This window comes from Oncorhynchus masou, chromosome 26 (assembly GCF_036934945.1).
Source record: "Oncorhynchus masou masou isolate Uvic2021 chromosome 26, UVic_Omas_1.1, whole genome shotgun sequence".
Classification (NCBI taxonomy): domain Eukaryota; kingdom Metazoa; phylum Chordata; class Actinopteri; order Salmoniformes; family Salmonidae; genus Oncorhynchus; species Oncorhynchus masou.
Genome location: NC_088237.1, coordinates 10,643,677 through 10,670,951, shown reverse-complemented (window position 1 = coordinate 10,670,951; position 27,275 = coordinate 10,643,677). Strand labels below are relative to the sequence as shown.

Sequence of the window (27,275 nt, the reverse complement as noted above, 5' to 3'; positions counted from 1 at the left end):
ATCTTGAGGATTCTCAGGTTCAGAATGTACAATAATTGTAAAGATCAACAACTATGGCTTCCTCCTCACTACCTATACAGTATGTAAGTATGAGTGGAACTGGTGGAATAGCAATAACATGATCCAATCACAATCTAAGCATTGAAAAGTAGTCTATACTTTGATTGGCACATGCAGTAACCTAACACAATGTTGATCATTTCTTTACACTTGTTGCAGTTACTCCTGACTTTGTTTCAGAAACCCTAACCTTGTGCCAAAGTAATGAGTGCCAGTTTTTGATTATAAATGAATGCCTTACTCAGAGCACCTCTCATTCGAAACAATGCAATATCTCTTTTTCTACATACAATCACTGGAAATACTCTACAGTACATGTATGTATGAGTTCTGGCAGTTGGAGGATGTGTTCCTAGATGTGTTTTACAGTGTTTGGATATTGCTATTTGTGTTTTTTTTTGGTCATAAATATAGGACAGTGTAAAAATAATAATATTGATTTTGTTCAGGGGTATGTGCAATGACTGTCCTGTACAGCAGCATTATTCCATTGAAAGACATCAGAGTTGAAACTTGTAAGATAATTCTGTCCTTCATTATACCGTATTTTCTAAATAAAGAGATCATTGGTTGTAATTAGTATACATTTTTCTATGGATAATGTTTAGGAAGTAGACACTCTTGACTCTTTATTCACTATTCAGGATAGTGTTGTCTGACTTATGTGCATTCCACATAGTTTCCCTGGAGAACAGGTAGTGTGAGAATACATGAGGATTTCTTGTCTGAAAGTGTTTGTTTTTGGTATCCCGAAGTTAAAGGTAAGCAAACCCCTACCCCTCTTGGTATAGGTCTATTTATTGATTGTGAATAAGGAATGGTGTTTTTGTAATATAATATTCATGATGCCAGGAGATAATCTGCAGATTACCATGGTGATGTAAACAGACATTCTTTGTGGGAGACAAAGGACATGCGAGACAGCAACTAACGCCATGCCCAGCAGCACAGAGGGGGGGGGGGGGGGGACAACCTTGTTAAAGCCGCTGCCTATTCAAACACCAAGAACAAGCCTCGTCTCTACGACAACGGGATACAAACACGCGGGAAGTCGTCTCTCTGCCAGACGTTTACACTGAAAGGTTGGTAAGCATAACTATTTCTATTACAATTCTAGGTTATTTCAATATTCATTTGACATAAAAAAAAAAAGTTTTCACTTGTTCACAAGGACCTAATATAAAAATGCCACTTGGTAAGTTTTGGGGTGTGCATTCTTTACTTGAAAAGTAACCTATTCGTGTGATGTCCCTGATATTTCCAGGTTTCTTTGGTGACACATTTGCAGAGAATGAACAGATGATCTCACAGATCAAATAGAGAGGAATGTCCACACAATGGTACAGTAAATTGGATGTAGTTTTTGAAGCATTGATGCAGTTGTTGCATACATTGATCACTGGTCTAGGGTGCAGTGTAGAGCAAGTAGCCTACATTACTAAACATACTGCTTAACATGAACTTTCCCATGTTATCTATAGTGATTATCAAATGGTTTGTCCGCAGCTTACACAATCAACAAAATCCAGAAAATCAAGGTCAAAAAGGCCTGTCAAAAAGGCCGAGAGGAGGAGGTCATCCAAGAAGAGATCAGTCAGTGCCAAAGCCACCAAGTCAGAAGTGGACATTCTCAGTCCAGCAGCCATGCAGAATGTTTACTACATTTCCCACAATGCAGTTGACTGTCTGGCGTTCCGAGGCTTTGGATGGCCTAAGTCAACTAAAAAGAAAACAGGAGGAATGAAGGGCAAGAAACCAAAAAACAAAAAGTGACTCTACCACAAACCTTGCCAAGACCAAAGCAAACATTGTCAGTTTAGTACGGCTCTATTCAATCCGCATGGTGGAAATCCAGCTTTTCAGCGTGATATAAATGTTAAGGCGCTGTTCCCAATCAGTGGAGGCTGCTGAGGGGAGGACGGCTCATAATAATGGCTGGAATGGACTAGTTTCACGCTTGATACCATTGCATTAACTCCCTTCCAACAATTACGCTTCATTCCAGCCCTAAGCAAACGCCACTATTCCAGATTCATCAGACTGCATTCATGCTAAACGCTGCTTTTGTTGGCTAAATCAGAAATTACCTTTACACTTCTATGGCAGAATCTGTAACGCGTCAGCTTTACAGATTGAATAAATCCCTAATTATAATGTATATTTTAGTTGATCTAGTCTGCTCAAATTACAAAATAGAACTCTGGTTACCTCTGGTGGATTGGTTGTTATTTACAGAGAACAGTGGAAAGAAAACATGGGAATACATTGACCTCTGCTGGCCTACTGGCACACCATACCCAGATGCTCCCAGGAAAGATTTCTGTGACGCGTGTAAAGAATGCTTCTCTGGATAATGGATGTTAAGAATAAAAAATGGCGAGCTAGAATAACTGCCCTACAAAATAATCTATTTTACTGGACGGTGAGGAAGTATTGAGATCGGTCCCTTGCTAGACAACACTATCTTATGTGATGTAACACCTATTTTCAATTTATGACAGAACCAAATTCAGCAAATGTATTAACATCTGAGTGAGGCCTACAATGTTAGAGACCAGCATTTAGATTATATTTGCAAACAATGCCATTTACATGAGCTACTCAGTCTCAATACCATAACAGCCACAGAAATACAATCCATAGAACAGGCCTCGCAATTCAATTCTATTTATATGATAACATCACTCAAAAGCAGTAACTGCACTCTGTTTAGTTGTCAAAAATGACAAGCTCATGTGGTAAAAATGCCATGTTTAGACATGAACGCTAAGGCCTGCCCTGCCAAGCTTCTCGCAAGGATAAGGCCAAGGTTTCTGAAGCGTAGATGTTGTCCCACAGCAGTTAGTCATCTTTGCATATACACTCATAAATAGCACCATTATAACATTCTTGACAAGTAGCCAATTACTTTAAGAATACAAAACAACAAAAAGAACACTGGCCCAGTCCAGCCACTGTGAAAACCCTGCTTAGAGAATACATTTTTACAATTTATTCCTCTGCCAGTGTAACCTTAGTACACATACTGCTTTTGATAGAAAATATTAAATGAGATTAACATTCGGTATATATCCTCTGCAGTGTGCATCTTGCTGTTCCAATAGTCCCCCACCTCTTCAAATCTGCCCGGTTCTTTCTTTCCATGTTGTTGAGCAATCTCTTCTTCACTCTGCTGGAGGTTTCTTCTTTGCCTCCACATCCTTTTTGAAGGCTTCTATCTTTTTGGAAATGTTGGGGACCTTAAACAGAAGTGGAGTAATCAGAGAAGAGTGCCAAAAAGGAAAGAGTTCAATGGCATAGGCCTATTGTGTTTTTTTTTAGGCAAATACACAGGGGAACCATTGACACCGACTGACATATATAGTGGGTTGTTTCCTAGCGGACTTAACTCCACCGTCCAGGAATTTGGAGCAGAGACCTGGCTAGTTGGAATTTCTCTGACTACATCGATTCGACCCAATGTCAATACTTCAAAAAAATGTGAATTATGAAATGCCTACCTTGTACCTATGTTTGTCCTGGTTGCATGCTTTTCTTTTTCTAAATACCATACTTTTTCAATCAAAGTTAACCCACTACAACCGACTGTTTGTTCATTGTTGTTGCTCTAACACGGAACCCAAACAGGCTGCTCGCGTGCGCCATCGTGCCTACATTTATTTTGTCCTCCCATACCACACGCGATCACGACACGCAGGATAAAATATAAATACAAACTCTGAACCAATTACATTAATTTGGGGACAGGTCAAAAAGTATTAAACATTTATGGCAATTTAGCTAGTTAGCTTGAACTTGCTAGCTAATTTGTCCTATTTAGCTAGCTTGCTGTTGCTAGCTAATTTGTCCTGGGATATAAACATTGAGTTATTATTTTACCTGAAATGCACAAGTTCCTCTACTCTGCCAATTAATCCACACATAAAACGGTCAACCGAATAATTTCCAGTCATCTCTCTTCTCTTTATATTGCGATTCGGAACTTTCATAAATTAGGTGCATTACCACCACTGACCTGTTCATCTTTCAGTCACCCACATGGATATAAACAATGAGGAGATGGCACATGGGTACCTGCTTCTATAAACCAATGAGGAGATGGGAGAGGCAGGACTTGCAGCGCGATCTGCGTTAGAAATATAACTGATTTATGTATTTTAGCCCTTGCCAACGCTCGTTGGTGCGCAATAATTGAATAACAGATTTCTAAATGTATTTTGCAACAAGCGGTGTGGTCAGCCTGTAAGATGGCAACTGCGCAAATGCCGCCCATTGATTCTCAACAAGGAAAGACGTTGGTTGTATTTGATTAACATTCATTGGAAAAGTATGGATTTCAGCAAACAAAATAAAGGAATGCAACTACAGAGGACAAACATTGGTACAGGGTAGATGTTTCATAATATATATTTTTAAGTATTGACCTTGTCGATGTAGTTTGACTCCAAAGCCTTACTCTGCTCGGTTGGTAGTGGAGTTTAGTCCGCGGCGATAGTTGTTTCTCTTAGTACCTCGTAGTTTTGCGCGAGGTACATCCCAACAACGTTTCCCAAGGTAAACCCAGCCTGCAAGATTATAAATAAGTGTTAATCAAGACGGAACACATGTTGTTTTTACTAGCTAGGTCAGCAGCACTGATGGTTATATAGCTAGCATACAACATAATTAGCCCAACAGTAATACATTGTTTTCATTTCGATATCAACTCACCAGAAACTGTAGCATGGTCGTGTCGAACGAAGGAGACTATGTTTAATATATTTTAGCGATCCAGTTTCCAAGCTCGGTCGAAACAGCTAGCGAAGTCATCAACAGTGTATAATGCGCATGTCATGTCGCCTTCAAAAAGCATTTTCATTGGCCACGACTCCTGTCTGCAAGGTTTCTGTCATCAACGCGGGGCGCCATGTGATCAAACGCGCTACTTCTTCGGCGGGGTTGATCGGAGGTTGGCATCCAAAGTTATGGTGCATTACCTCCACCTACTGTACTGGAGTGTGGACCAGATAATGATAAATTAAATCCGACCTGCCAGCTCCGTTGCTCTTTAAGAATCTCAAATATGACAGACTATATCTTATGACGTTCTACTCAATATACGTTTTAAACAAATTTCCTGTATCCCCGACTTTCCTCTGTACTTGAAATAAATGCATGCCCTTAGTATCTCTATTCAACTGCTCCTGCCATTTCTGTTCATATCAGGCGTTTTGCCTCTGCCTTGCTCATTGAAACTACAACATCAAACATGCCCACTACTAAGTGGTTGTTTGGCCAGTACATCAACTGCCTCGTAAATCTTATCTGTATACACATTTGTCTAATCCTGCCATGGGTTTGTAGCACCTCATAAAGCAGGTATTGTCTGCTACGTGAGCTAAAGGACTGGAGACTCAACACTGCACATTAATCAGAATGGTGGTTTTACAGGAATCGCTACCGTCGGACTAAACTCCCTTGTCTACAGTCGCGGTCAAAAGTTTTGAGAATGACACAAATATTAATTTCTGCAAAGTTTGCTTCTTCCGTGTCTTTAGATATTTTTGTCAGATGTTACTATGGAATACTGAAGTATAATTACAAGCATTTCATAAGTGTCAATGGTTTTTATTGACAATTACGTGAAGTTGAGACCATTCCAGCATGATGGAGCACCTTGCCATAAGGCAAGAGTCAATATTTGCAGTGTTGACCCTTCTTTTTCAAGACCTCTGCAATCTGCCCTGGCATGCTGTCAATTAACTTCTGGGCCACATCCTGACTGGTGGCAGCCCATTCTTGCATAATCAATGCTTGGAGTTTGTCAGAATTTGTGGGTTTTTGTTTGTCCACCCGTCTCTTGAGGATCAACCACAAGTTCTCAATGGGATTAAGGTCTGGGGAGTGTCCTGGCCATGGACCAAAAATATCAAATTTTTGTTCCCAGAGCCACTTAGTTATCACTTTTGCCTTATGGCAAGGTGCTCCATCATGCTGGAAAAGTCTTTGTTCGTCACCAAACTGTTCCTGGATGGTTGGGAGAAGTTGCTCTCGGAGGATGTGTTGGTACCATTCTTTATTCATGCCTATGTTCTTAGGCAAAATTGTGAGTGAGCCCACTCCCTTGGCTGAGAAGCAACCCCACACATGAACGGTCTCAGGATGCTTTACTGTTGGCCTGACACAGGACTGATGGTAGCGCTCACCTTGTCTTCTCCGGACAAGCTTTTTCCAGATGCCCCAAACAATCAGAGAGGGGATTCATCAGAGAAAATGACTTTACCTCAGTCCTCATCAGTCCAATCCCTGTACCTATGGAAGAATATCAGTCTGTACCTGATGTTTTTCCTGGAGAGAAGTGGCTTCTTTGCTGCCCCTCTTGACACCAGGCCATCCTCCAAAAGTCTTTGCCTCACTGTGCATGCAGATGCACTCACACCTGCCTGCTGACATTCCTGAGCAAGCTCTGTACTGGTGGTGCCCCAATCCCGCAGCTGAATCAACTTTAGGAGATGGTCCTGGCGCTTGCTGGACTTTCTTGGGCGCCCTGAAGCCTTCTTCACAGCAATTCAAACGCTCTCCTTGAAGTTCTTGATGATCCGATAAATGGTTGATTTAGGTGCAATCTTACTGGCAGCAATATCCTTGTTTGTGAAGCCCTTTTTGTGCAAAGCAATGATGACGGCAGTGTTTCCTTGCAGGTAATCATGGTTGACAGAGGAAGAACAATGATTCCAAGCACCACCCTCCTTTTGAAGCTTCCAGTCTGTTATTTGAACTCAATCAGCATGACAGAGTGATCTCCAGCTTTGTTCTCATCAACACTCACACCTGTGTTAACGAGATAATCACTGACATGTCAGCTGGTTCCTTTGTGGCAGGGCTGAAATGCAGTGGAAATGTTTTTGGGGGATTCACTCCATTTGCATGGCAAAGTGGGACTTTGCAATTAATTGCAATTCATCTAATCACTCTTCATAACATTCTGGAGTATATGCAAATTGTCATCATACAAACTGAGGCAGCAGACTTTGTGAAAATTAATATTTGTGTCATTCTCAAAACTTTTGGCCACGACTGTAATATCCTTCGCCTGGGTGACAACAGTTGGGGTCTAACAACACCCGTGCCAATATATCTTCCAACACCGGCTTCTCGGGCATTATCACTTAAATAACAAATCATGTACAAAAAAATTGACAGTTTTGAGGAATATGTTAGTTTGTTAGTTAATGTAGAGACAAACGATTATGCATTTTTTTTGTCAAAGCTAAGTTACGAAAATGGCTATTTAGCAAGCTAGCTGACTAGCTAACATTATAAGCCATCTAGCAGGTTAGCTTTATGGGCGTTGTGACATGAGTATGACATTGTAATTCTGGTTGTTTAAAAATCTCTTAAGGATCAGACCCTTTTTTCAATTTTCATCTAAAGTGACGTACCCTATCTAACTGCCTGTAGATCAGGACCTGAAGCAAGGATATGCATATTCTTGATACCATTTGAAAGGAAACACTTTGAAGTTTGTTGAAATGTGAAATTAATGTAGGAGAATATAACACATTAGATCTGGTAAAAGATAATACAATGAAAAAAACATGTATTTTTGTATTTTTTTGTACCATCATCTTTGAAATGCAAGAGAACGGCCATAATGTATTATTCCAGCCCAGGCGCAATTTCGGTTTTGGCCAGCAGTGTATGTGCAAAGTTTTAGACTGATCCAATGAACCATTGCATAACTGTTCAATGTTGTATCGACTGCCCAAATGTGCCTAATTGGTTTATCTGTTTGTCAATGCAGCCTGGCGACAATCTATTTCCTTTTGGTGAGGACGGACAAGTAATCGCAGGTGACAGCAACTTCCTGGACACTTGGGAGGTAAGGAAGACAAAAATGGTATACTGTATTTCAAAACAAAACATCCCCCGGACACCAGCGAAAAAAATTATACCGTAAGATATTTGACAGGTTACTGAGCTAGATCCTGACCTATTGTATAGGCTATGGAGGAGCTGGTGGATGCTGGACTGGTCAAGGCTATCGGTGTCTCCAACTTTAACAAAGACCAGATTGAATCCATCCTGAACAAGCCAGGCCTCAAGTATAAACCTTCCAACAACCAGGTACTGTAGTGTGTGGTGATCAAGACAGACAAAACAAGTCCGTACAGTTTGTATCAAGGCATTATGGCCCCATCTCTCTGTATTACCAACGGCTCATCTTTGTATTTGTCCCTTCAGATTGAATGCCACCCCTATCTGACTCAGGAGAAGCTGATCAACTACTGTCACTCTAAAGGCATCTCAGTGACAGCCTACAGCCCCCTGGGCTCCCCAGACAGACCATGGTGAGACAGATCACACTTTTCTAAGATATTCCTGATGTGTATACAGTCACTTTGGGTCAAATAGAAGGTTCTAGAATTAAAATACACTCAACCTGTATTCTGAAATGATCCAAAACATGCATTGTGTTTAATTTGTTATAGACAACGTTTCAATGAGTGCGTTCAGTGTCGGACCCTACTCTTTCCCTAGATTTCTTTTCAGGCCCCACCCACCACAAACAATCACGTGTGTTTGACTTCACGTCAACATAAAATAAATTACATTTTCAACAGGGCGAAACCTGGTGAGCCGTCCCTGCTGGAGGACCCAAAGATAAAGGCCATCGCTGTTAAGCACAATAAGACCACAGCACAGGTATGAGAGAGTCAACACTTTCCCCTAATTCTGCCTTTAGTGACATACTGTAGCAAGATTTGATCCTGTATTTTAAGCCTTATCCAGAAATCTTGAATTACACCAAAAATGAAAGAAATCGTCTGAGGATGGTGCTGGACCATCTGACGTAATAAGAAAAGAGGCCACTTTTGATGAAAAGTTTCAAATCCAGGCACGTCACATGACTGCACCAAACACATGGTCCTAGATATAGGGAATACAAAAGAGCAGAACAAACAAGTGTTCTCAACCATGCTTACTCCTGTGAAGTTCTGAGTTTTCAACAAGAGTCCTTTCAAGTTGAGGTTAACCTGGCTTATATACAATTCTTCAAAGAACCTTACAGTACAATTATATATGGTGATAGATTTATAAACAATGATTAGCCTATGTATGAAATTGGATATTGGTCCCTTGTCTAGCATTTCAAGAAAACAGCTAGGGATTAGAATGCTCATTGAAACTACAACATCAAACATGCCCACTACTAAGTGTTTGTTTGGCCAGTACATCAACTGCCACGTAAATCTTATCTGTATACACATTTGTCTAATCCTGCCATGGGATTGTAGCAGCTCATAAAGCAGGTATTGTCTGCTACGTGAGCTAAAGGACTGGAGACTCAACACTGCACATTAATCAGAACAAATAACTACTCCTGGACCCACTGCAAGGCCAACAGTATGGCCATCTGCTCCGCCAGATGTACAGACGGATGATCTGTAATATGTTTCCTGACTTCCACCCCACATTCCTGCACGTCAAATGCTGACCCAGTACGTCCTGTCCTTGGCTCTTTTGAACCATCTGTGTAAATGGCCACAAAATCCGGACACACAGTATCCAGACGTCTCTTAAACAAATCAGATGGATCAACACGCTTCATATATTTCTGTAGTCTCTCCAATACTTCTTGATCAACTACTGGAGACGGGAGTAGCCATGGTGGTTTTACAGGAATAGCTAACGTTGGACTAAACTCCCTTCCATACAATCTACAGTCGTGGTCAAAAGGTTTGAGAATGACACAAATCTACATTTCTGCAAAGTTTGATTCTTCTGTGTCTTTAGATATTTTTGTCAGATGTTACTATGGAATACTGAAGTATAATTACAAGCATTTCATAAGTGTCAATGGCTTTTATTGACAATTACGTGAAGTTGAGACCATTCCAGCATGATGGAGCACCTTGCCATAAGGCAAGAGTCAATATTTGCAGTGTTGACCCTTCTTTTTCAAGACCTCTGCAATCTGCTCTGGCATCCTGTCAATTAACTTCTGGGCCACATCCTGACTGATGGCAGCCCATTCTTGCATAATCAATGCTTGGAGTTTGTCAGAATTTGTGGGTTTTTGTTTGTCCACCCGTGTCTTGAGGATCGACCACAAGTTCTCAATGGGATTAAGGTCTGGGGAGTGTCCTGGCCATGGACCAAAAATATCAAATTTTTGTTCCCAGAGCCACTTAGTTATCACTTTTGCCTTATGGCAAGGTGCTCCATCATGCTGGAAAAGTCTTTGTTCGTCACCAAACTGTTCCTGGATGGTTGGGAGAAGTTGCTCTCGGAGGATGTGTTGGTACCATTCTTTATTCATGCCTATGTTCTTAGGCAAAATTGTGAGTGAGCCCACTCCCTTGGCTGAGAAGCAACCCCACACATGAACGGTCTCAGGATGCTTTACTGTTGGCCTGACACAGGACTGATGGTAGCGCTCACCTTGTCTTCTCCGGACAAGCTTTTTCCAGATGCCCCAAACAATCAGAGAGGGGATTCATCAGAGAAAATGACTTTACCTCAGTCCTCATCAGTCCAATCCCTGTACCTATGGAAGAATATCAGTCTGTACCTGATGTTTTTCCTGGAGAGAAGTGGCTTCTTTGCTGCCCTTCTTGACACCAGGCCATCCTCCAAAAGTCTTTGCCTCACTGTGCATGCAGATGCACTCACACCTGCCTGCTGACATTCCTGAGCAAGCTCTGTACTGGTGGTGCCCCAATCCTGCAGCTGAATCAACTTTAGGAGATGGTCCTGGCGCTTGCTGGACTTTCTTGGGCCCCCTGAAGCCTTCTTCACAACAATTGAACCGCTCTCCTTGAAGTTCTTGATGATCCGATAAATGGTTGATTTAGGTGCAATCTTACTGGCAGCAATATCCTTGCCTGTGAAGCCCTTTTTGTGCAAAGCAATGATGACGGCACGTGTTTCCTTGCAGGTAACCATGGTTGACAGAGGAAGAACAATGATTCCAAGCACCACCCTCCTTTTGAAGCTTCCAGTCTGTTATTTGATCTCCAGCCCTGTCCTTGTCAACACTCACACCGGTGTTAACGAGATAATCATTGACATGTCAGCTAGTCCTTTTGTGGCAGGGCTGAAATGCAGTAGGAATGTTTTTGGGGGATTCACTTCATTTGCATGGCAAAGAGGGACTTTGCAATGAATTGCAATTCATCTGATCACTCTTCATAACATTCTGGAGTATATGTAAATTGCCATCATACAAACTGAGGCAGCAGACTTTGTGAAAATTAATATTTGTGTCATTCTCAAAACTTTTGGCCACGACTGTAATATCCTTCGCCTGGGTGACAACAGTTGGGGTCTAACAACACCTGTGCCAATATATCCTCCATATCCACCGGCTTCTCGGGCATTATCACTTAAATAACGAATCATGCACAAAAAAATTGACAGTTGTGAGGAATATGTTAGTTTGTTAGTTAATGTAGAGACAAACGATTATGCATATTTATTTTGTCAAAGCTAAGTTATGAAAATTGCTATTTAGCAAGCTAGCTGACTAGCTAAGATTATAAGCCATCTAGCAGGTTAGCTTTATGGGCATTGTGACATGAGTATGACATTGTAATTCAGTTTGTTTAAAAATCTCTTAAGGATCAGACCCTTTTTTCAATTTCCATCTAAAATGACGTACCCTATCTAACTGCCTGTAGATCAGGACCTGAAGCAAAGTTTTAGACTGATTCAATGAACCATTGCATATCTGTTCAATATTGTATCGACTGCCCAAATGTGCCTAATTGGTTTATTAATTTAAGTTCATAATTGTGCACTCTCCTCAAACAGTAGCATGGTAGTATTTCACTGTAATTGCTACTGTAAATTGGACAGTGCAGTTAGATGAACAAGAATTTAAGCTTCCTGCCCATATCAGATATGTCTATGTCCTGGGATTTCTTTTTTGTTTCTTACAACCTCAGGCTAATGTGATTAGCATATGTTAGCTCAACCGTCCCGCGGGTGGGACACCGATCCCGTAGAAGTTCATGTTTTAGGGACTCCTGAAATAACCAGCAAACCAGACTGTCATCATGTGAAACGGTAGATGTAAAGAATCTAGCTAGCCAAAGCATTTCCTGCAAATTTAATGTAAAATTTTGTAAGTTTGCCTTGCTGATATTTTCCGTGCAATGTAGCTGAAGTTACATAGTTAGCTAGCTATTTTTCTTGCTTATTACGCGGAGGATAAAAATTGTCTGTATGCCTATGGATGTGTAGCTAGCTATGTAGCCGATCTGTGAATGGACCCTAAAACGTTTGGTATAAATATTAGTTCAGAGCCTAGCTATGAACCTCAGCTCTCATAGCTGATTGTATCAACCTCAAAACAGTCTGAATGACATTAATGAAGCTTATGGATTGAGTAGAATATAATAATTTTGAGCCAAGGATGCAAGTCGTATATACATGTAGTTATTACCAAACAATGAGATCCCCACAATGTAGTGAGTACATTGAATATATTCACTGATCATGTACTCTACCTTGGCAAATAAAGGTGTGTGGTGGATATTTTAAATTACCAATAAGGAGGAGAGACAAGGTCAATCAGGATATGAAGTTTATTAAAAATGTATTGATAAGGGGGCTGATCACAATACACACACAGACGTAAATAGAGTGAAAGCCTAATGATTCTGAGTTGGGACTTGCCTTATATAGCCCAACCTTGTTACATTTTCTTAATCCACCACAACTGTCTCACTGTGTCAAACCAACCCATAGTCTCCTGTGTTCTCGCACTACTTTGTCCTTAGAGTAGAGGATAAGAAGAGACCTTGTTCTGAACAGAGTGACCTCATTCCGAACATGCACCAGAGAGACCTCATTCTGAACATGCACCAGAGAGACCTCATTCTGAACATGCACCAGAGAGACCTCATTCCGAACATGCACGTTTCAGACTTACAGGGGGTGAGGTCAAGAACACGAGATGTGCACAGCTGTGGTTGATTTAGATACAGAGTTAGGTGACAAAAAGCATTTTACACAACCAGAGTAACAGGATTGTACATACCTAATCATTTAAAGTAACGCTAATACTTATCCCCCGCCCTCAGCTTTTCATCCTTTGTTTGTACATTTCCACTTTTCTCAAGTTTAGATAAACGTACATGAAACCACGTGTGGACTGCAGACGCGAGCTAGATAGTTTGTGGCTCCAGAGACATCTAGACAGGCTCTTCAGGCCCGTCAGCAGTTGTCAAAGTCTTACACCCTGCCCGTTTCTACAATTTCTCTTCTTAAAATTGGACTTTAAACCTAACCTTAACCACACTGCTAACAGTATGCCTAACTTAGATAGCTTGTAGGTTCACATTTAGTAACCTAGCTATGCTTTTGGGGCTTGTGTTGCAGATCTGAAGCAAAAGATGGAGTTTGTGGTTCTGGGTCTGTTGCGTTTAATCTATTGTGTTTTTATGCTAGGTCTCCTTCATACATTTTATGCTAGTCACACCTGCATACAAAACTGTATGCACAGCATGCTGATTTCAACAGTCAGCTTTGTACCATGAGTACTGCTGAAATCCCCATGTCTTGTCCTTTTTATCACAATCATCGATTGCAAGGTCAAAAATCACTCCAATATTGTATTTAAAAACTTGCCTATTTGCTACCTTGTATAAGGAAGATGATTTGGCTCTAGGCAACCTACAAATACTGATCAACACCAACAAAAAGCTGTATACTTGACCTTGTTATATCATATGTTCTTCAACTCTATCGACATTAGCATGAATTGCCTCCTGCATCACATCCGGAAATGATTTAAACAAAAGTTTCCCTTGTCATTGTGACAAGCAAACACTCTTTCGCACGTACACCCAGTACACATGCTGATTCATTCAGCTCCTCCTTCACTGCCCATTTTCTGTCCCCATTCGCTGCTTTAGCTGTAGGGTTGCAGGCGTAACCAAACAAACAGTCGCTCTCCCTCTACATAAACCCTCCTCACATCTGTGTTTCAGCTCTTTGTGTGCTGCACTGAGAATTCTGATTCCTTATTCCTTCCACTCTGAATACAGGGATCCTCTCCTCTCACAACCCAGGATCCTAGGATTGATACTACAGCAGATCTTTTAAAGATGACACCCACACCAACTGTAACTCTCAACACCGGGGCCAGCATGCCCATCGTAGGCTTGGGGACATGGAGGGTAATATGAAGTGTAATTATGTTTCTTCTAGTCCTCTTGCATGGATGGCATTGATCATTGTTGAACTAAACTCATGGAATCAACAGAAGGCAGTTAACTGTTTCTTTCTTTTGGCAGCTACTGGTATGTTTATGTTCAAATAAATGGCAGTCATGCCATATATCCTGAGAGTTTTAATGAACTATGATGATGACCAAGATTAGCAGCATATTTTTTGCACTAATGTTTTAATGTCACACTTGTGCCTACACTTGAATTTACCAACATAGGTTACTAAATGATGGCCTAACTCTGTGATGTTGATGATGATGATTATATTATACAGTGTAATCATACATCTATCATGATTAGTATTTCTACAGTATTCTGTAACCTTTCACGACAGAGGCTCAAATCAAGTGTGAGGTAACCACAATAGAACACAATATCTAATACCCCTAATCTGTAATTCCTCTGAATCCCTGTGCAGGCCGATGCGGGCAAGGTAGCAGAGGCAGTGAAAGCGGCCATCTCTGCAGGCTACAGACAGATAGACGGAGCCTACTGTTACCAGAATGAGGATGAGGTGGGGGATGGCATTCACACCATGATTGGCCAGGGGGTGGTGAAGAGAGAGGAGCTTTTCATCGTCAGTAAGGTGAGGACGATTATCGACTTGGTCACTGTGTCAGAAAGTGGAAAACGTGTCATGAATCACAAGACTCATTAGTCATGTTTGTAGATTTGGTCATATGATTTCCCACTAGACGCCAGGCAGACAAAGAGCTCCATACGGGCTGAAGGCATGTCATATGCATGCGCATGCTCTATATAGTCACCAATGTCATGCTAGTACTATCATTTCTTCTGGGTGTACTCTTACTCAACTGCCACACGTCACCCTGACACTTCAATGTGTCCAAAGGATAATATTGTCATTTAAATTGTATTTCAACATGCACTTGCAGTAGTCTAATATAACTGTTTCTCCCAAATAGCTGTGGTGTACCTTCCATCAGAAGTCTATGGTGAAGGGAGCCTGTCAGAAGACTCTGAGTGACCTCAGACTAGACTACCTGGACCTCTACCTTATGCACTCCCCAATGTGCTTTCAGGTACTGTGTGTGTCTGTGTCAATAAAATTTCTATCAGCTTTCAAACTGTCCCTGGTTAAGAGCGAGAGGACCATTGTCCCTGTGACTGATCTGTTTGTCAATGCAGCCTGGAGAGAATCTATTTCCTTTTGGTGAAGACGGACAAGTAATCGCAGGTGACAGCAACTTCCTGGACACTTGGGAGGTAAGGAAGACAAAAATGATATACTGTATTTCAAAACAAAACATCCCCCGGACACCAGCGAACAACATTATACCGTAAGATATTTGACAGGTTACTGAGCTAGATCTTGACCTATTGTATAGGCTATGGAGGAGCTGGTGGATGCTGGACTGGTCAAGGCTATCGGTGTCTCCAACTTTAACAAAGACCAGATTGAATCCATCCTGAACAAGCCAGGCCTCAAGTATAAACCTGCCAACAACCAGGTACTGTAGTGTGTGGTGATCAAGACAGACAAAACAAGTCCGTACAGTTTGTATCAAGGCATTATGGCCCCATCTCTCTGTATTACCAACGGCTCATCTTTGTATTTGTCCCTTCAGATTGAATGCCACCCCTATCTGACTCAGGAGAAGCTGATCAACTACTGTCACTCTAAAGGCATCTCAGTGACAGCCTACAGCCCCCTGGGCTCCCCAGACAGACCATGGTGAGACAGATCACACTTTTCTAAGATATTCCTGATGTGTATACAGTCACTTTGGGTCAAATAGAAGGTTCTAGAATTAAAATACACTCAACCTGTATTCTGAAATGATCCAAAACATGCATTGTGTTTAATTTGTTATAGACAACGTTTCAATGAGTGCGTTCAGTGTCGGACCCTACTCTTTCCCTAGATTTTTTTTCAGGCCCCACCCACCACAAACAATCACGTGTGTTTGACTTCACGTCAACATAAAATAAATAACATTTTCAACAGGGCGAAACCTGGTGAGCCGTCCCTGCTGGAGGACCCAAAGATAAAGGCCATCGCTGTTAAGCACAATAAGACCACAGCACAGGTATGAGAGAGTCAACACTTTCCCCTAATTCTGCCTTTAGTGACATACTGTAGCAAGATTTGATCCTGTATTTTAAGCCTTATCCAGAAATCTTGAATTACACCAAAAATGAAAGAAATCGTCTGAGGATGGTGCTGGACCATCTGACGTAATAAGAAAAGAGGCCACTTTTGATGAAAAGTTTCAAATCCAGGCACGTCACATGACTGCACCAAACACATGGTCCTAGATATAGGGAATACAAAAGAGCAGAACAAACAAGTGTTCTCAACCATGCTTACTCCTGTGAAGTTCTGAGTTTTCAACAAGAGTCCATTCAAGTTGAGGTTAACCTGGCTTATATACCACTCTTCAAATAACCTTACAGTACAATTATATATGCTAATAGATTTCTAAACAATGATTAGCCTATGTATGAAATTGGATATTGGTCCCTTATGTAGCTTTTAAAGAAAATGGCTAGGGGTGAGAATGGAGACAATCAATTGTCACAGTTTTGGCTGCTATTTTTCAAGACACGTCTCTTTTAACGTAAGAATCATTGTTTTGAAACCACGTCGTCGGGGTGTGGGTCCAACACTAGCATGGTAACATTACATTCTTTGGCTGGGGGTAAGGAGTCTTGGTCTAGGGTAAGTCCAGTGACCAATCCCTGTTGTTGTCCTCTCCACAGGTCCTTATCCGCTTTCAAATCCAGAGGAATGTGATCGTCATTCCCAAGTCAGCTACGCCCTCCCGGATCAAGGAAAATTTCCAGGTATTTTTTGACAATTACAATTGTGACTGGAAGCGATTCAATAAAATAAATATTTTACTTCATTGAACTTTGGCAGTGTCTTTTCCATTCAAACATAACTGCCTAGGTAGAGATGTGGAAGCCACTAAGTGCATTCTAAGGGCGTGCTTACACAGAATCCTGAAGGAGTTGGTTGCTCAGAGGTTAAATCCCATCAGCACCTGTATGTAGTTGCGTTCACTCTGGGATAGTTGGAAGGCTGTCAGAACTCATGGTGGTAAATACCTGGTGTCCCCTCCTGGAAAAAGTGGGCACTTAGTTTTAAATGAAGACGTGCCTATATTTAAACAAAGTTCCCACCTTTTCCAGGAGTGGTTTCGCCCGTCCGCTTGTCACGCTCTTCCAGCCAATGCCAGTGCCCTCCGGGCATCAAATGTGATTCAGCCACTCCCTGAAGTGGCCATGACTCACTGACCAGCAGAGTCCTCAGTAGCCAAACATGCTCAAGAGCCAGCACAAGAGTTCAAACTTACAACCTTGTGCTTTGGGAGGGGGGGAAAGATCCTTACACCAGAGCCACAGACCCCTTCACACTTTTTACCCTTCTCTTTGTATACAGTGTACAAAACATTAGGAACACCTCCCTAATTTGAGTTGCACCCCCCCTCGGAACAGCCTCAATTCGGCAGGCATGGACTCTACAAGGTGTTCGAAAGCGTTCCACAAGGATGCTGGCCCATGTTGACTACTTAAATATGGGCAAGACAAAGTGATATCCTGGTCAGTCTGTCATGGAAAGAGCAGGTGTTCCTAATGTTTTGTACACTCAGTGTATATGATATTGAAAGTACACAAACAGGCAAGAGTAGTTTTGAACCTACATGCAAGGCAGGGATTTAACCTGGGAGCCACTGACCCAGTTACCTTTTCTTTTTGTATATTTCACATTGAGTTGCATGCAAAGAGAAATTGTGGGATTTGAACCCACAATCTCTTCAAGGCAGGGATATAACCCCAGAGCCACTGTTTCCTTCACACTCCAAAATTGTTATTTTGTCACCTTCGAAAACAGGTGTTGGACTTCAAGTTAAGTCCCGCAGATATGAAAGTCATCCTTGGTTTCAACAGGAACTGGAGAGGATTCGCTATGGAATGGTGAGTCCACAGAGTTCCAGAGTGTCTAGATGCTGACTTCAAACTCTTTCTCTTTTACCTGTTCTTCCCTGACGTACCCTCCTCCTCCTCACTGCAGGGGCAACAAGCACAAAGACTTCCCTCTGCATGCAGAGTACTGAAACCTCAGAGTGGAACTGGAGCTAAAGACAGAACGGACACTGACACCCACATTCCTATACTGTAGTGCCCGTCTTCCTGTCTGTGAAAAACACTGGGGACATACAGTAGTTGTATATAGATTCAACCACTACTTTGACATTGTTCATGAGACAGAACAGTTCAGGAGGCGAACAGAACGTGTCAGTGTAATAAGTGGCAAATAGTGCCTTTACTTGTTCAACATTTAAACATGTTGCATAGTTGTTAGTTAACTTGTTGAAAAGTGCCTTTGAAAGCATGATACAAATGTTGTGTCTCGTTCAAATATGAAATTATATTCAAATCAGTCCTTAGAAAGCTCTTTAGAGATATATCTCAAACAATATGTTAACATTGACAACATACACAGTAAAATGTGACTCATTCCAGAATGCCCTGATGTTCTGCCCTTAGATATTATGTATTTCTACATATTTGAAACAAGATTCTATTCCTGAAATATAAACTGCCGACTACCTTGATCTATGAATATTTCCTCATCTGCAGATATAATAAAGAACACAGTACTATGTCAATGAGTAGAAGTGCTTTATTGTCCTGTAAGGCAAAGAGTGTGGATGACTCATTCTCGGCTCCTATGACTAGGCATTGGAGGGAAGGAGTGTTCAACAACATATCTTCATGAACATAGGTCAATGTACTATTAGGATAAGCTATGTCGATACTATTTATAGTCTACATTTTTTTAATCTCTGAAACAAAAAGGAAACAGGAAACAGTTGATATGTAATACTGTACATCACACACACAATGTCCATGTGCTATTTCTGTAACTTACTTCAGTAAGACCAGGTATGACATACCCAGCTCCTATGGTTGAACTATGCATTCCTATGGTTAACATCAATTCTTTAAAGTCATAAGATTATATATGGCCTGTAAATGTAGATGCTAATTGATGACAAAGCTTGCGAGTGACCAAAGAGAAACAAACAAACTGGGTCATGTGAGAAGCCACAAACAACATATTGTGCGCGTTACGAAGCCTGGCGCCTTGGATTTGCTACAGTATCAAACCAGAAACCAAAAGCTTTTTTTATACCTCACTAATATCGATCCTATGTCAAATTATGTTTCCATGATTGTTGAAAAATAATGACCATTGTGCTATGAAAGAAGGTAATTATATAGGTCAGAGTGTATATCTGGTGAGAAATACAATACTGCAACACACAGATACTAAATCACAGTATGTATTGGTATTTGCAAGAAACCAGCTCAAGGATGGCTATTTCTGCACATTGTCTTAAAGGGAGAAATAAGAATGAATCTAAATGAGAACAGAAAGAGGGCAGACATCTCAAGCGAGTCACAGCACCCAGTGATGGAACTTTGTGAATCCACCGTTTCCTTAAAATTCAGCATTGAAGGGGTAGTCCTTGTGCTTCATGCTCCTGGGTGAGAAAGAAAAACAAAACACCATTCAGAGAGACAGTACAGTTTTTCACATGTTCAGAAATCAAATAAACAAAGAAAGAAAAGAAAAGTAACAGCATAACACACATAGCTGTCATCATCACATTAAAATGATGATTTGACTGAAATTTGACTTCATAATACTTATTTAAACAGTTTGAGCCTCTGCAGAGAGAGTGCATACTGTAAAATACAGTACATTGGTCAAAATAAACCACGTAGGGCCTCACCCTGTCATTGGGCAGACTCTCCAGTTCCTGTTGAAGCCCAGAATGGTCTTCATTTCCTCGTCGCTCAACACAAAGTCAAACACCTGCATGGTTCAAAAAGACCATTACCCCACAGCCACAAACGTGAACTAAATCAGATGACACACCTCTTCAAATAATGGAGAATTTACGGGAGATAATACCTTGAAATTCTCCTGGATACGTGTGGGGGTGATAGACTTGGGAATCACAATCGTGTTCCGTTGGATATGGAAGCGGATCAGGACCTGAAGTGAGGATGACGGAGAGAGGAAAGCGGACATTTAAATGGGATCCCAGGTTAAAGAAAATATCAGTATGGTTCGGGTTGCCTCGATAGTGTAAAAAGGGTATTAGAGTAGGGGCTAGTGGTTAGAGCATTGGGACAGTAACCGAACGGTTGTTAGATCGAATCCCTGAGCTGATAAAAGGTACAAAATATTTTGTTCTGCCCCTGAACAAGGCAGTTAAAAAAAATATATATAATAATAATAATTTGTTTTTACTTCTTTATTTCTCCGTTATTTTACCAGGTAAGTTGACTGAGAACATGTTCTCATTTACAGAAACGACCTGGGGAATAGTTACAGGGGAGAGGAGGGGGATGAATGAGCCAATTGTAAACTGGGGATTATTAGGTGACCGTGAGTGATGGTTTGATGGCCAGATTGGGAATTCAGCCAGGACACCGGGGTTAACACCCCTACGATAAGTGCCATGGGATCTTTAATGACCTCAGGGAGTCAGGACCCCGTTTAATGTCCCATCTGAAAGACAGCACCCAACACAGGGCAGTGTCCTGGGGCATTGGAATATTTTTTAGACCAGAGGAAAGAGTGCCTCCTACTGGCCCTCCAACACCACTTCCAGCAGCATCTGGTCTCTCATCAAGGGACTGACCAGGACCAACGCTGCTTAGCTTCAGAAGCAAGCCAACAGTGGTATGCAGGGTGGGTAACATGCTGCTGACCCACTGTTTCTAGGCCATCATTGTAAATTAGAATTTGTTCTTAACTGACTTGCCTAGTTAAATAAAACATTTTAAAAAGAGTATTGTACCTGGGCAGAGGTCTTCTTGTGCTTCTCAGCGATGGCCTTGATGTTGGGATCCTCCAGCAGAGAAGGGTCCTCTGGTTTGGCCCTGTTATTGACACAATGTTACAATCTTTTCACAGGGACAACTGTGAATGGCTGTGTATGTTCAGAATTCATGTACAAGGTGAATGTACAGGGACTATACTAAACATTAGGAACACCTGCCTAATATTGAGTTGAAATATTGGATTTAACAAGTGACATCCATAAGGGATCATAGCTTTCACCTGGTCAGTCTGTCATGGGAAGGGCAGGTGTTCTTAATGTTTTGTATGCTGAGTGTATATCTCTCAGGTATTATTAGTTGAAGCATACATCCTCACCATGGTCTGTCTGGGGAACCCAGGGGGCTGTAGGCTGTCACAGAGATGCCCTTAGAGTGACAGTAGTTGATCAACTTCCCCTGGTTCAGATAGGGGTGGCATTCAACCTGGCAGTAGAAAGAATTAACGAGGTTATTCAACTTCACCTACAGTTCTTATTACAACACATGGGATGTACTGTATTATAAGAGAAGTAGTGGTGGCATTTTATCTTGAGAAAGATACAGAATTAAATTATATGGTGGATTACAAATAAAAAAACATTTATTTTAATTAAGACCCTTTGTGTATTACGGTCAAATAAGCCCAATCAAGTTTTGCTGTTTATTCAGGAAGCTGTTCAGTGTGGTGACAATAGAAAGCACAAGGGGATCTGTCCACTCAAATAACCAGATAGATATGTACCCGTTAATCAGGATGGCTATTGGGATAGATGTGCCTGGAAAACAGCAGGAATAGAAGGTCACCAAAGCATCGCTGCCTTGCCTCAGGGAAAGAGGCTGACTATAAAAGGCACTAAACAGGCCTTTATCTGACCAAGCGGTCACTGTGAATAAGACAATGGGGCAGGGATATTGACAATGAGGCCTCTGTCCTTGGAGGGAGAGTTTAAAACAAGCGTTGGGTAATCACAGTGTCCTGAAAAGTCTCATTTAGAAGAAGGTTGAGGGATACAAGATACAATTAACATCACATAAGAATATAGGATCAGCATTGTGTGCTTCACAATGTACTGTGTTGATCCCAGGCTTGCGAGCTTTGAGTGACTATCGCCATCAGTAAACACTCATTCAGTAATGAAGGAAAGTCAGTACCTGGTTGTTGGCAGGTTTATACTTGAGGCCTGGCTTGTTCAGGATGGATTCAATCTGGTCTTTGTTAAAGTTGGAGACACCGATAGCCTTGACCAGTCCAGCATCCACCAGCTCCTCCATAGCCTAATATACAGGACAACATGGCATCCCCATTGTGTGATAAGATTACAATAAAACTCAGGGTTGTATTCATTAGGGCACACAACGGAAAACAAAATTGAGCATTTCTTATTGGACCAGGTAGTCCCTGTTTCAGTCCATTTGGTGTCTAATGAATATAACCCAGTTGAAGTGATGTTCAATTGAAGAGAACTGTACAGTGTCCTATAGTGTCTTCGAGGACACGTCCTCTCTCACTGACTCACCTCCCATGTCTCCAGGAATTTGGAGCCATCGTCGATATTATTTCCATTGCTGTCCGTAGGGAAGAGGTCCTCTCCAGGCTGCGCAACAACGATAGTAATTATAAGTCATGACACTCCTCTTACAGCACCATAAACCTGGGGAATTCAAATCTGCTGATTTTCATTCTTCCGCTCTTATCGGGGACTGATTTAGACCTGGACATTATCAGGTAGAACAGAAAACAGCAGTACTCCATACCTCCAGGATTTGATTTGAATACCCCTGCCATGAAACAATGGAGCTACTGGAAAAAAAGCTAGAAGTGAGATCGTGTTAAAATGATATTAGTCTCACCTGGAAGCCCATGGGCCAGTGTATCAGATAAAGATCCAGGTAGTCCAGTTTCAGATCACTGAGAGTCTTCTTACAGCCTTCTTTCACCATGGACTTCCCATGGAATGTGCACCACAGCTGCAAAGAGAACAAGCTTGACTTGCGTCACTACCACCCAATTTCCTCAATTCAATCTAAACCACAAATTCACTAGCCAAGATTTGATCATCTCAATCATATAGCCTTGATATCAAGTTCGTTATTTTAAATAGCATATTAAAAGAGAGTGGTTCAACGTCTCACTGCAATGTCAGTGGTACAAATTTGAGGCCAGATAACTGTACTGCAGACAGTGACATTGTATCTCACCTTGCTGACCACGAACAGTTCCTCTCTCTTCACCACCCCCTCCTTGACCATGATATGAATGCCCTCTCCCACCTCCGTCTCGTTCTGGTAGATGAAGGCCCCGTCGATGTGCCTATAGCCTGCAGCTATGGCCGCCTTCACCGCATCAGTTACTTTACCTGGAGGGGACTGGTACAGAGGAGGGAGCAGGAAACACAATGATTCATTCTTTCAAATGATTCAACTACAACCTTATCAAGATCTTCAGTAGCCAAATCGGCAGTTGAAGGTATGCTTAGGACGCTAAAGGTGCGTTACGGATACGGCGGGGCGTTACTTCGCTCATCTTGATATTCACGGAAAACTGTTGAGAAACCCAGCAGCATTGCAGTTCTTGACACAAGCCGGTGTGCCTGGCACTGACGACCATGCCCCATTCAGGGTGAAGTGCCTTCTTCAGGGCAATGTCATGAGTACTTGAACCAGGTTATGGAGACAAACAGTGCAATTAGTGCAACTAATGACAATAGTGAGGGGTGTGTCATAATGATGACGTTTATCAGAATGAATTAGTGAAACTTAAAAATAACAATAGTTTATGGCATATTAAATTAGGATATTATATATGTTATCATATAGAAACAATTGAATATTGTACATAATATTTGCATCAACATACATTATTGTTTAATTCAATTTCACATTTCATTTTATATTTGATACATATAATCTTTTGGTTCAACCTTAATGCATAATAAGCATCATCAACAGGGGAAACATATTAGGCTTATGCTAATAAGCTGTAAAATATATAATATATAATACTTGTTAAACAATAAATGATTGTTTATAAGAAAGGCCTGAGATCAAAGTCAATATTCAGACCACTAGGGGTCAATGTTTTTAGATAGGATATCCAGTAAGCCTCCCTTTGTAGTAGTAGGATCTCAATGTTACCTCCGGGCTGACGAATCATAAGAGGGTGGTTTACAGAGATACAGTAGGTGGAATGGGCTGAGAGCAGCTGAGGGGTGGGTTCAAAATACCATAATCTATAAATGTTGTGACTGAAAATACTATATACAGTGCATTCAGAAAGTATTCAGACCCCTTGACTTTTTCCACATTTTGTTATGTTACAGCCTTAATCTAAAATTGATTAAATAAAAACATCTACACACAATACCTCATAATGACAAGGCCAAAACAGGTTTTTTGACATTTTTGCAAATGTATAAAAAAAAACTAAAACAGAAATACCTTATTTACATAAGTATTCAGACCATTTGCTATGAGACTCAAAATTGAGCTCAGGTGTATCCTGTTTCCATTGGCCATCATTGAGATGTTTCTACAACTTGATTGGAGTCCACCTGTGGTAAATTTAATTGATTGGACATGATTTGGAAAGGCACACATCTGTCTATATAAGGGCACACTGTTGACAGTGCATGTCAGAGCAAAAACCAAGCCATGAAGTTGAAGGTATGGTCCATAGAGCTCTGAGACAGGATTTTGTCAAGGCACAGATCTGGGTGAAAGGTACCAAAACATTTCTGCAGCATTGAAGGTCACCAAGAGCACAGCGGCCTTCATCATTCTTAAATGGGAGAAGTGTGGATCCACCAAGACTCTTCCGAGAGCTCGCTGCCCAGCCAAACTGAGCAATCGGGAGAGAAGGACCTTGGTCACGGAGGTGACCAAGAACCCGATGGTCACTCTGACGAGCTCTTGAGTTCCTCTGTGGCGATAGGAGAACCTTCCAGAAGAACAACTATCTCTGCAGCACTCCACCAATCAGGCCTTTATGGTAGTGGCCAGATGGAAGCCACTCCTCAGTAAAAGGCTCATGGCAACCTGCTTGGAGATGCCAAAAGGAAACAAGGTGAGAAACAAGATTCTCTGGTCTAATGAAAACCTGAATGCCAAGCGTCACATCTGGAGAGAACCTGGCACCATCCTTACAGTGAAGCATGGGGGTGGCAGCATCATGCTGTGGGAATGTTTTTCAGTGGCAGGGATTGAGAGACTAGTCAGGATTGAGGGAAAGATGAACGGAGCAAAGTACAGAGAGATCCTTGATGAAAATCTTCTCCAGAGCGCTCAGGACCCCAGACTAGGGCAAAGGTTCACCTTCCAACAGGACAACGACCTGAAGCACACAGCAAAGACAACGCAGGAGTGGCTTCGGAACAAGTCTCTGAATATTCTTGAGTGGCCCAGCCAGAGCCCGGATTTAAACCCAATCAAACATCTCGGGAGAGAACTGAAAATAGCTGTGCAGTGACGCTCCCCATCCAACCTGACAGAGCTTGAGGATCTGCAGAGAAGAGTCGGAGAAACTCCCCAAATACAAGTGTGCCAAGCTTATAGCGTCATACCCAAGAAGACTCAAGGCTGTAATTGCTGCCAAATGTGGTTCAACAAAGTACGGAGTAAAGGGTCTGAATACTTATGTAAATGTGATATTTAATTTTTAAAATATAAATGAGCAAAAATGTCTAAACTGTTTTTGCTTTGTCATTATGGGGTATTGTGTGTAGAATATTAAGGGGAAAAAACATTTATCAATTTTAGAATAAGGTTGTAATGTAACAAAATGTGGAAAAAGCCAAGGGGTGGGTATATGTATGTGTAATATCTCTATCGGATGTGTTTAAGTACTATGTATCCAGATGTAATGTGTCAAATAGCAAAATATAGTTATGCAACTACTTGTGTAAAAAAAAGTTTCATGTACATGTAACAAAAAAAGCAGTAAAAAAAGTTATTTTTGTCCTCCAAAGAGGGAATGGAGGATGGTCCAATAATAAATACTGCATTTTATATATATATATATAAATAAATAATGCAGTAACCTGCAAAATGTCCCTTGTGGATTCAAATGTATACAGACTTGATCACAAGATATTGCACAAAGGGGATTTGTGACTTTTAATGATACAGCTATGAGGAAATGGGTGCAGCCTTTCAACGACAAATCACAAGACCAAGCAAAGCTTTATTATATATGCCTGTTCTTAAAAACGTAAGAGTTCACATATCTATGGGGTCGATTGCCGGTTCCTAAAAACGTTCACATATCTTGACTAGCTAATATTTTGACAATACAGTAGGGCAGGCTATATAAAAAAAATCTAAAATCGAACAAATCTCAGGGCTCATTTTATGGAATTGCAGCTGGCTCCTGGTTATTTTATCGTCGAGAGCTTTCTAAATAGAGAAAAGTAACGTTAATTGACAATATATTATAGTTCCATAACGGAAGAGAGAAAGCTACGTATTCATATGTGATAAATGCATACCATTATGTAATTTCCAAAGTTGCTAACTAGGTCAAAGACCAAATAACTCAAAAAGTTGGACCTAGCTAGCTAGCTAGCAGTATAGCTAGCTTTCTTGACAAAATACAAGTAAAGGGGATTACTTGCTAAATTTAGAACAAACCTTCCACGTCCCGAGACCGAGAATGGGCATGTCTGCACCGGTGTTCAATTTCACGGATGTTGCCATCGTCCTCTTTGTTGCAAAATATCCCTTTAGATACTTTGTTGCAATTGCAGACGGTTCTAGTCCAACCTCAAGTGCAGCGCTAAGTGCAGAGACTACGAATGGTACAGCAGGTGATCGATTGCTTCCGCCTGGAATTCTATATAGCTGGACAACAGCGCCACCCTCACTCCTCTTTATATATCAATCTGCAGATGGATTTTAAATGTTACCAGCATATGAATACGTTCTTTGCAAACAGAATCCTGAACCAAAATAGTTTAATAGCATTTTCACAAATGGAATAATCATTGCTGCCCCCCCCCCCCCCCCACATACACCTTGAATTAAACATTTGCATCTTATCCATTTGTTTCTGAAACTTAATCAACAACGTTTGCTTCACCTCAAGCATTATGTGTAACAAGCACTGGAGGGAGACATTACCACACCGTTCAGCTG

The 27,275-nt window shown here is 41.3% G+C and overlaps 5 protein-coding genes across 6 annotated transcripts; 3 read left to right on the top strand and 2 right to left on the bottom strand.

Annotated features, from left to right (window-relative positions):
* Positions 1-1,062: 1,062 nt before the first annotated feature.
* Positions 1,063-2,767, top strand: LOC135514779 (small lysine-rich protein 1). Of its 2 annotated transcripts, none has more exons than XM_064938372.1 (3): positions 1,063-1,142; positions 1,325-1,400; positions 1,567-2,767. In XM_064938372.1, the coding sequence occupies exons 2-3, from the start codon at positions 1,398-1,400 to the stop codon at positions 1,831-1,833; spliced, it is 270 nt and encodes an 89-aa protein (XP_064794444.1). In that variant the 5' UTR covers positions 1,063-1,142; positions 1,325-1,397; the 3' UTR covers positions 1,834-2,767. The 2 variants fall into 2 exon arrangements, with proteins under 2 accessions (XP_064794444.1, XP_064794445.1); XM_064938373.1 differs by having other exon boundaries at positions 1,096-1,146.
* Positions 2,768-3,029: 262 nt separating this feature from the next.
* LOC135514780 (short transmembrane mitochondrial protein 1) lies at positions 3,030-4,924 on the bottom strand. The gene is made up of 3 exons (XM_064938375.1): positions 4,771-4,924; positions 4,572-4,625; positions 3,030-3,299 (listed from the first exon to the last, which is right to left on the bottom strand). Exons 1-3 carry the CDS (start codon positions 4,783-4,785, stop codon positions 3,225-3,227), a joined length of 144 nt encoding a protein of 47 aa, XP_064794447.1. The 5' UTR covers positions 4,786-4,924; the 3' UTR covers positions 3,030-3,224.
* A 2,919-nt stretch (positions 4,925-7,843) lies between these two features.
* Positions 7,844-9,011, top strand: LOC135514778 (aldo-keto reductase family 1 member B15-like). The gene is made up of 4 exons (XM_064938371.1): positions 7,844-7,921; positions 8,044-8,166; positions 8,284-8,390; positions 8,664-9,011. The coding sequence occupies exons 2-4, from the start codon at positions 8,047-8,049 to the stop codon at positions 8,749-8,751; spliced, it is 315 nt and encodes a 104-aa protein (XP_064794443.1). The 5' UTR covers positions 7,844-7,921; positions 8,044-8,046; the 3' UTR covers positions 8,752-9,011.
* A 5,014-nt stretch (positions 9,012-14,025) lies between these two features.
* Positions 14,026-18,916, top strand: LOC135514774 (aldo-keto reductase family 1 member B1-like). The gene is made up of 10 exons (XM_064938365.1): positions 14,026-14,228; positions 14,698-14,865; positions 15,206-15,322; positions 15,429-15,506; positions 15,629-15,751; positions 15,869-15,975; positions 16,249-16,330; positions 17,004-17,087; positions 18,139-18,221; positions 18,319-18,916. The coding sequence occupies exons 1-10, from the start codon at positions 14,157-14,159 to the stop codon at positions 18,359-18,361; spliced, it is 957 nt and encodes a 318-aa protein (XP_064794437.1). The 5' UTR covers positions 14,026-14,156; the 3' UTR covers positions 18,362-18,916.
* LOC135514775 (aldo-keto reductase family 1 member B1-like) lies at positions 18,916-26,949 on the bottom strand. Its single transcript, XM_064938367.1, has 10 exons — positions 26,772-26,949; positions 23,346-23,513; positions 22,998-23,114; positions 22,664-22,741; positions 22,299-22,421; positions 21,484-21,590; positions 21,125-21,206; positions 20,230-20,313; positions 20,048-20,130; positions 18,916-19,795 (listed from the first exon to the last, which is right to left on the bottom strand). Exons 1-10 carry the CDS (start codon positions 26,835-26,837, stop codon positions 19,753-19,755), a joined length of 951 nt encoding a protein of 316 aa, XP_064794439.1. The 5' UTR covers positions 26,838-26,949; the 3' UTR covers positions 18,916-19,752.
* Positions 26,950-27,275: the final 326 nt, after the last annotated feature.

Excerpts from the sequence above, each read along its gene's own strand:
- LOC135514780 (XM_064938375.1), bottom strand. Across the intron at positions 3,300-4,571 it reads ACCTCGCGCAAAACTACGAG|GTCCCCAACATTTCCAAAAA; the intron begins GTACTAAGAGAA and ends CTTCTGTTTAAG.
- LOC135514778 (XM_064938371.1), top strand. The coding sequence starts at position 8,047 with ATGGAGGAGCTGGTGGATGCTGGACTGGTCAAGGCTATCGGTGTCTCC. Across the intron at positions 8,167-8,283 it reads ATAAACCTTCCAACAACCAG|ATTGAATGCCACCCCTATCT; the intron begins GTACTGTAGTGT and ends TTGTCCCTTCAG. Across the intron at positions 8,391-8,663 it reads GGCTCCCCAGACAGACCATG|GGCGAAACCTGGTGAGCCGT; the intron begins GTGAGACAGATC and ends CATTTTCAACAG.
- LOC135514774 (XM_064938365.1), top strand. The coding sequence starts at position 14,157 with ATGACACCCACACCAACTGTAACTCTCAACACCGGGGCCAGCATGCCC. Across the intron at positions 15,752-15,868 it reads ATAAACCTGCCAACAACCAG|ATTGAATGCCACCCCTATCT; the intron begins GTACTGTAGTGT and ends TTGTCCCTTCAG. Across the intron at positions 18,222-18,318 it reads AGAGGATTCGCTATGGAATG|GGGCAACAAGCACAAAGACT; the intron begins GTGAGTCCACAG and ends TCCTCACTGCAG.
- LOC135514775 (XM_064938367.1), bottom strand. The coding sequence starts at position 26,837 with ATGGCAACATCCGTGAAATTGAACACCGGTGCAGACATGCCCATTCTC. Across the intron at positions 21,207-21,483 it reads GGTTCCCCAGACAGACCATG|GGCCAAACCAGAGGACCCTT; the intron begins GTGAGGATGTAT and ends TGTCAATAACAG. Across the intron at positions 19,796-20,047 it reads AGAGTCTGCCCAATGACAGG|GAGCATGAAGCACAAGGACT; the intron begins GTGAGGCCCTAC and ends TTTCTCACCCAG.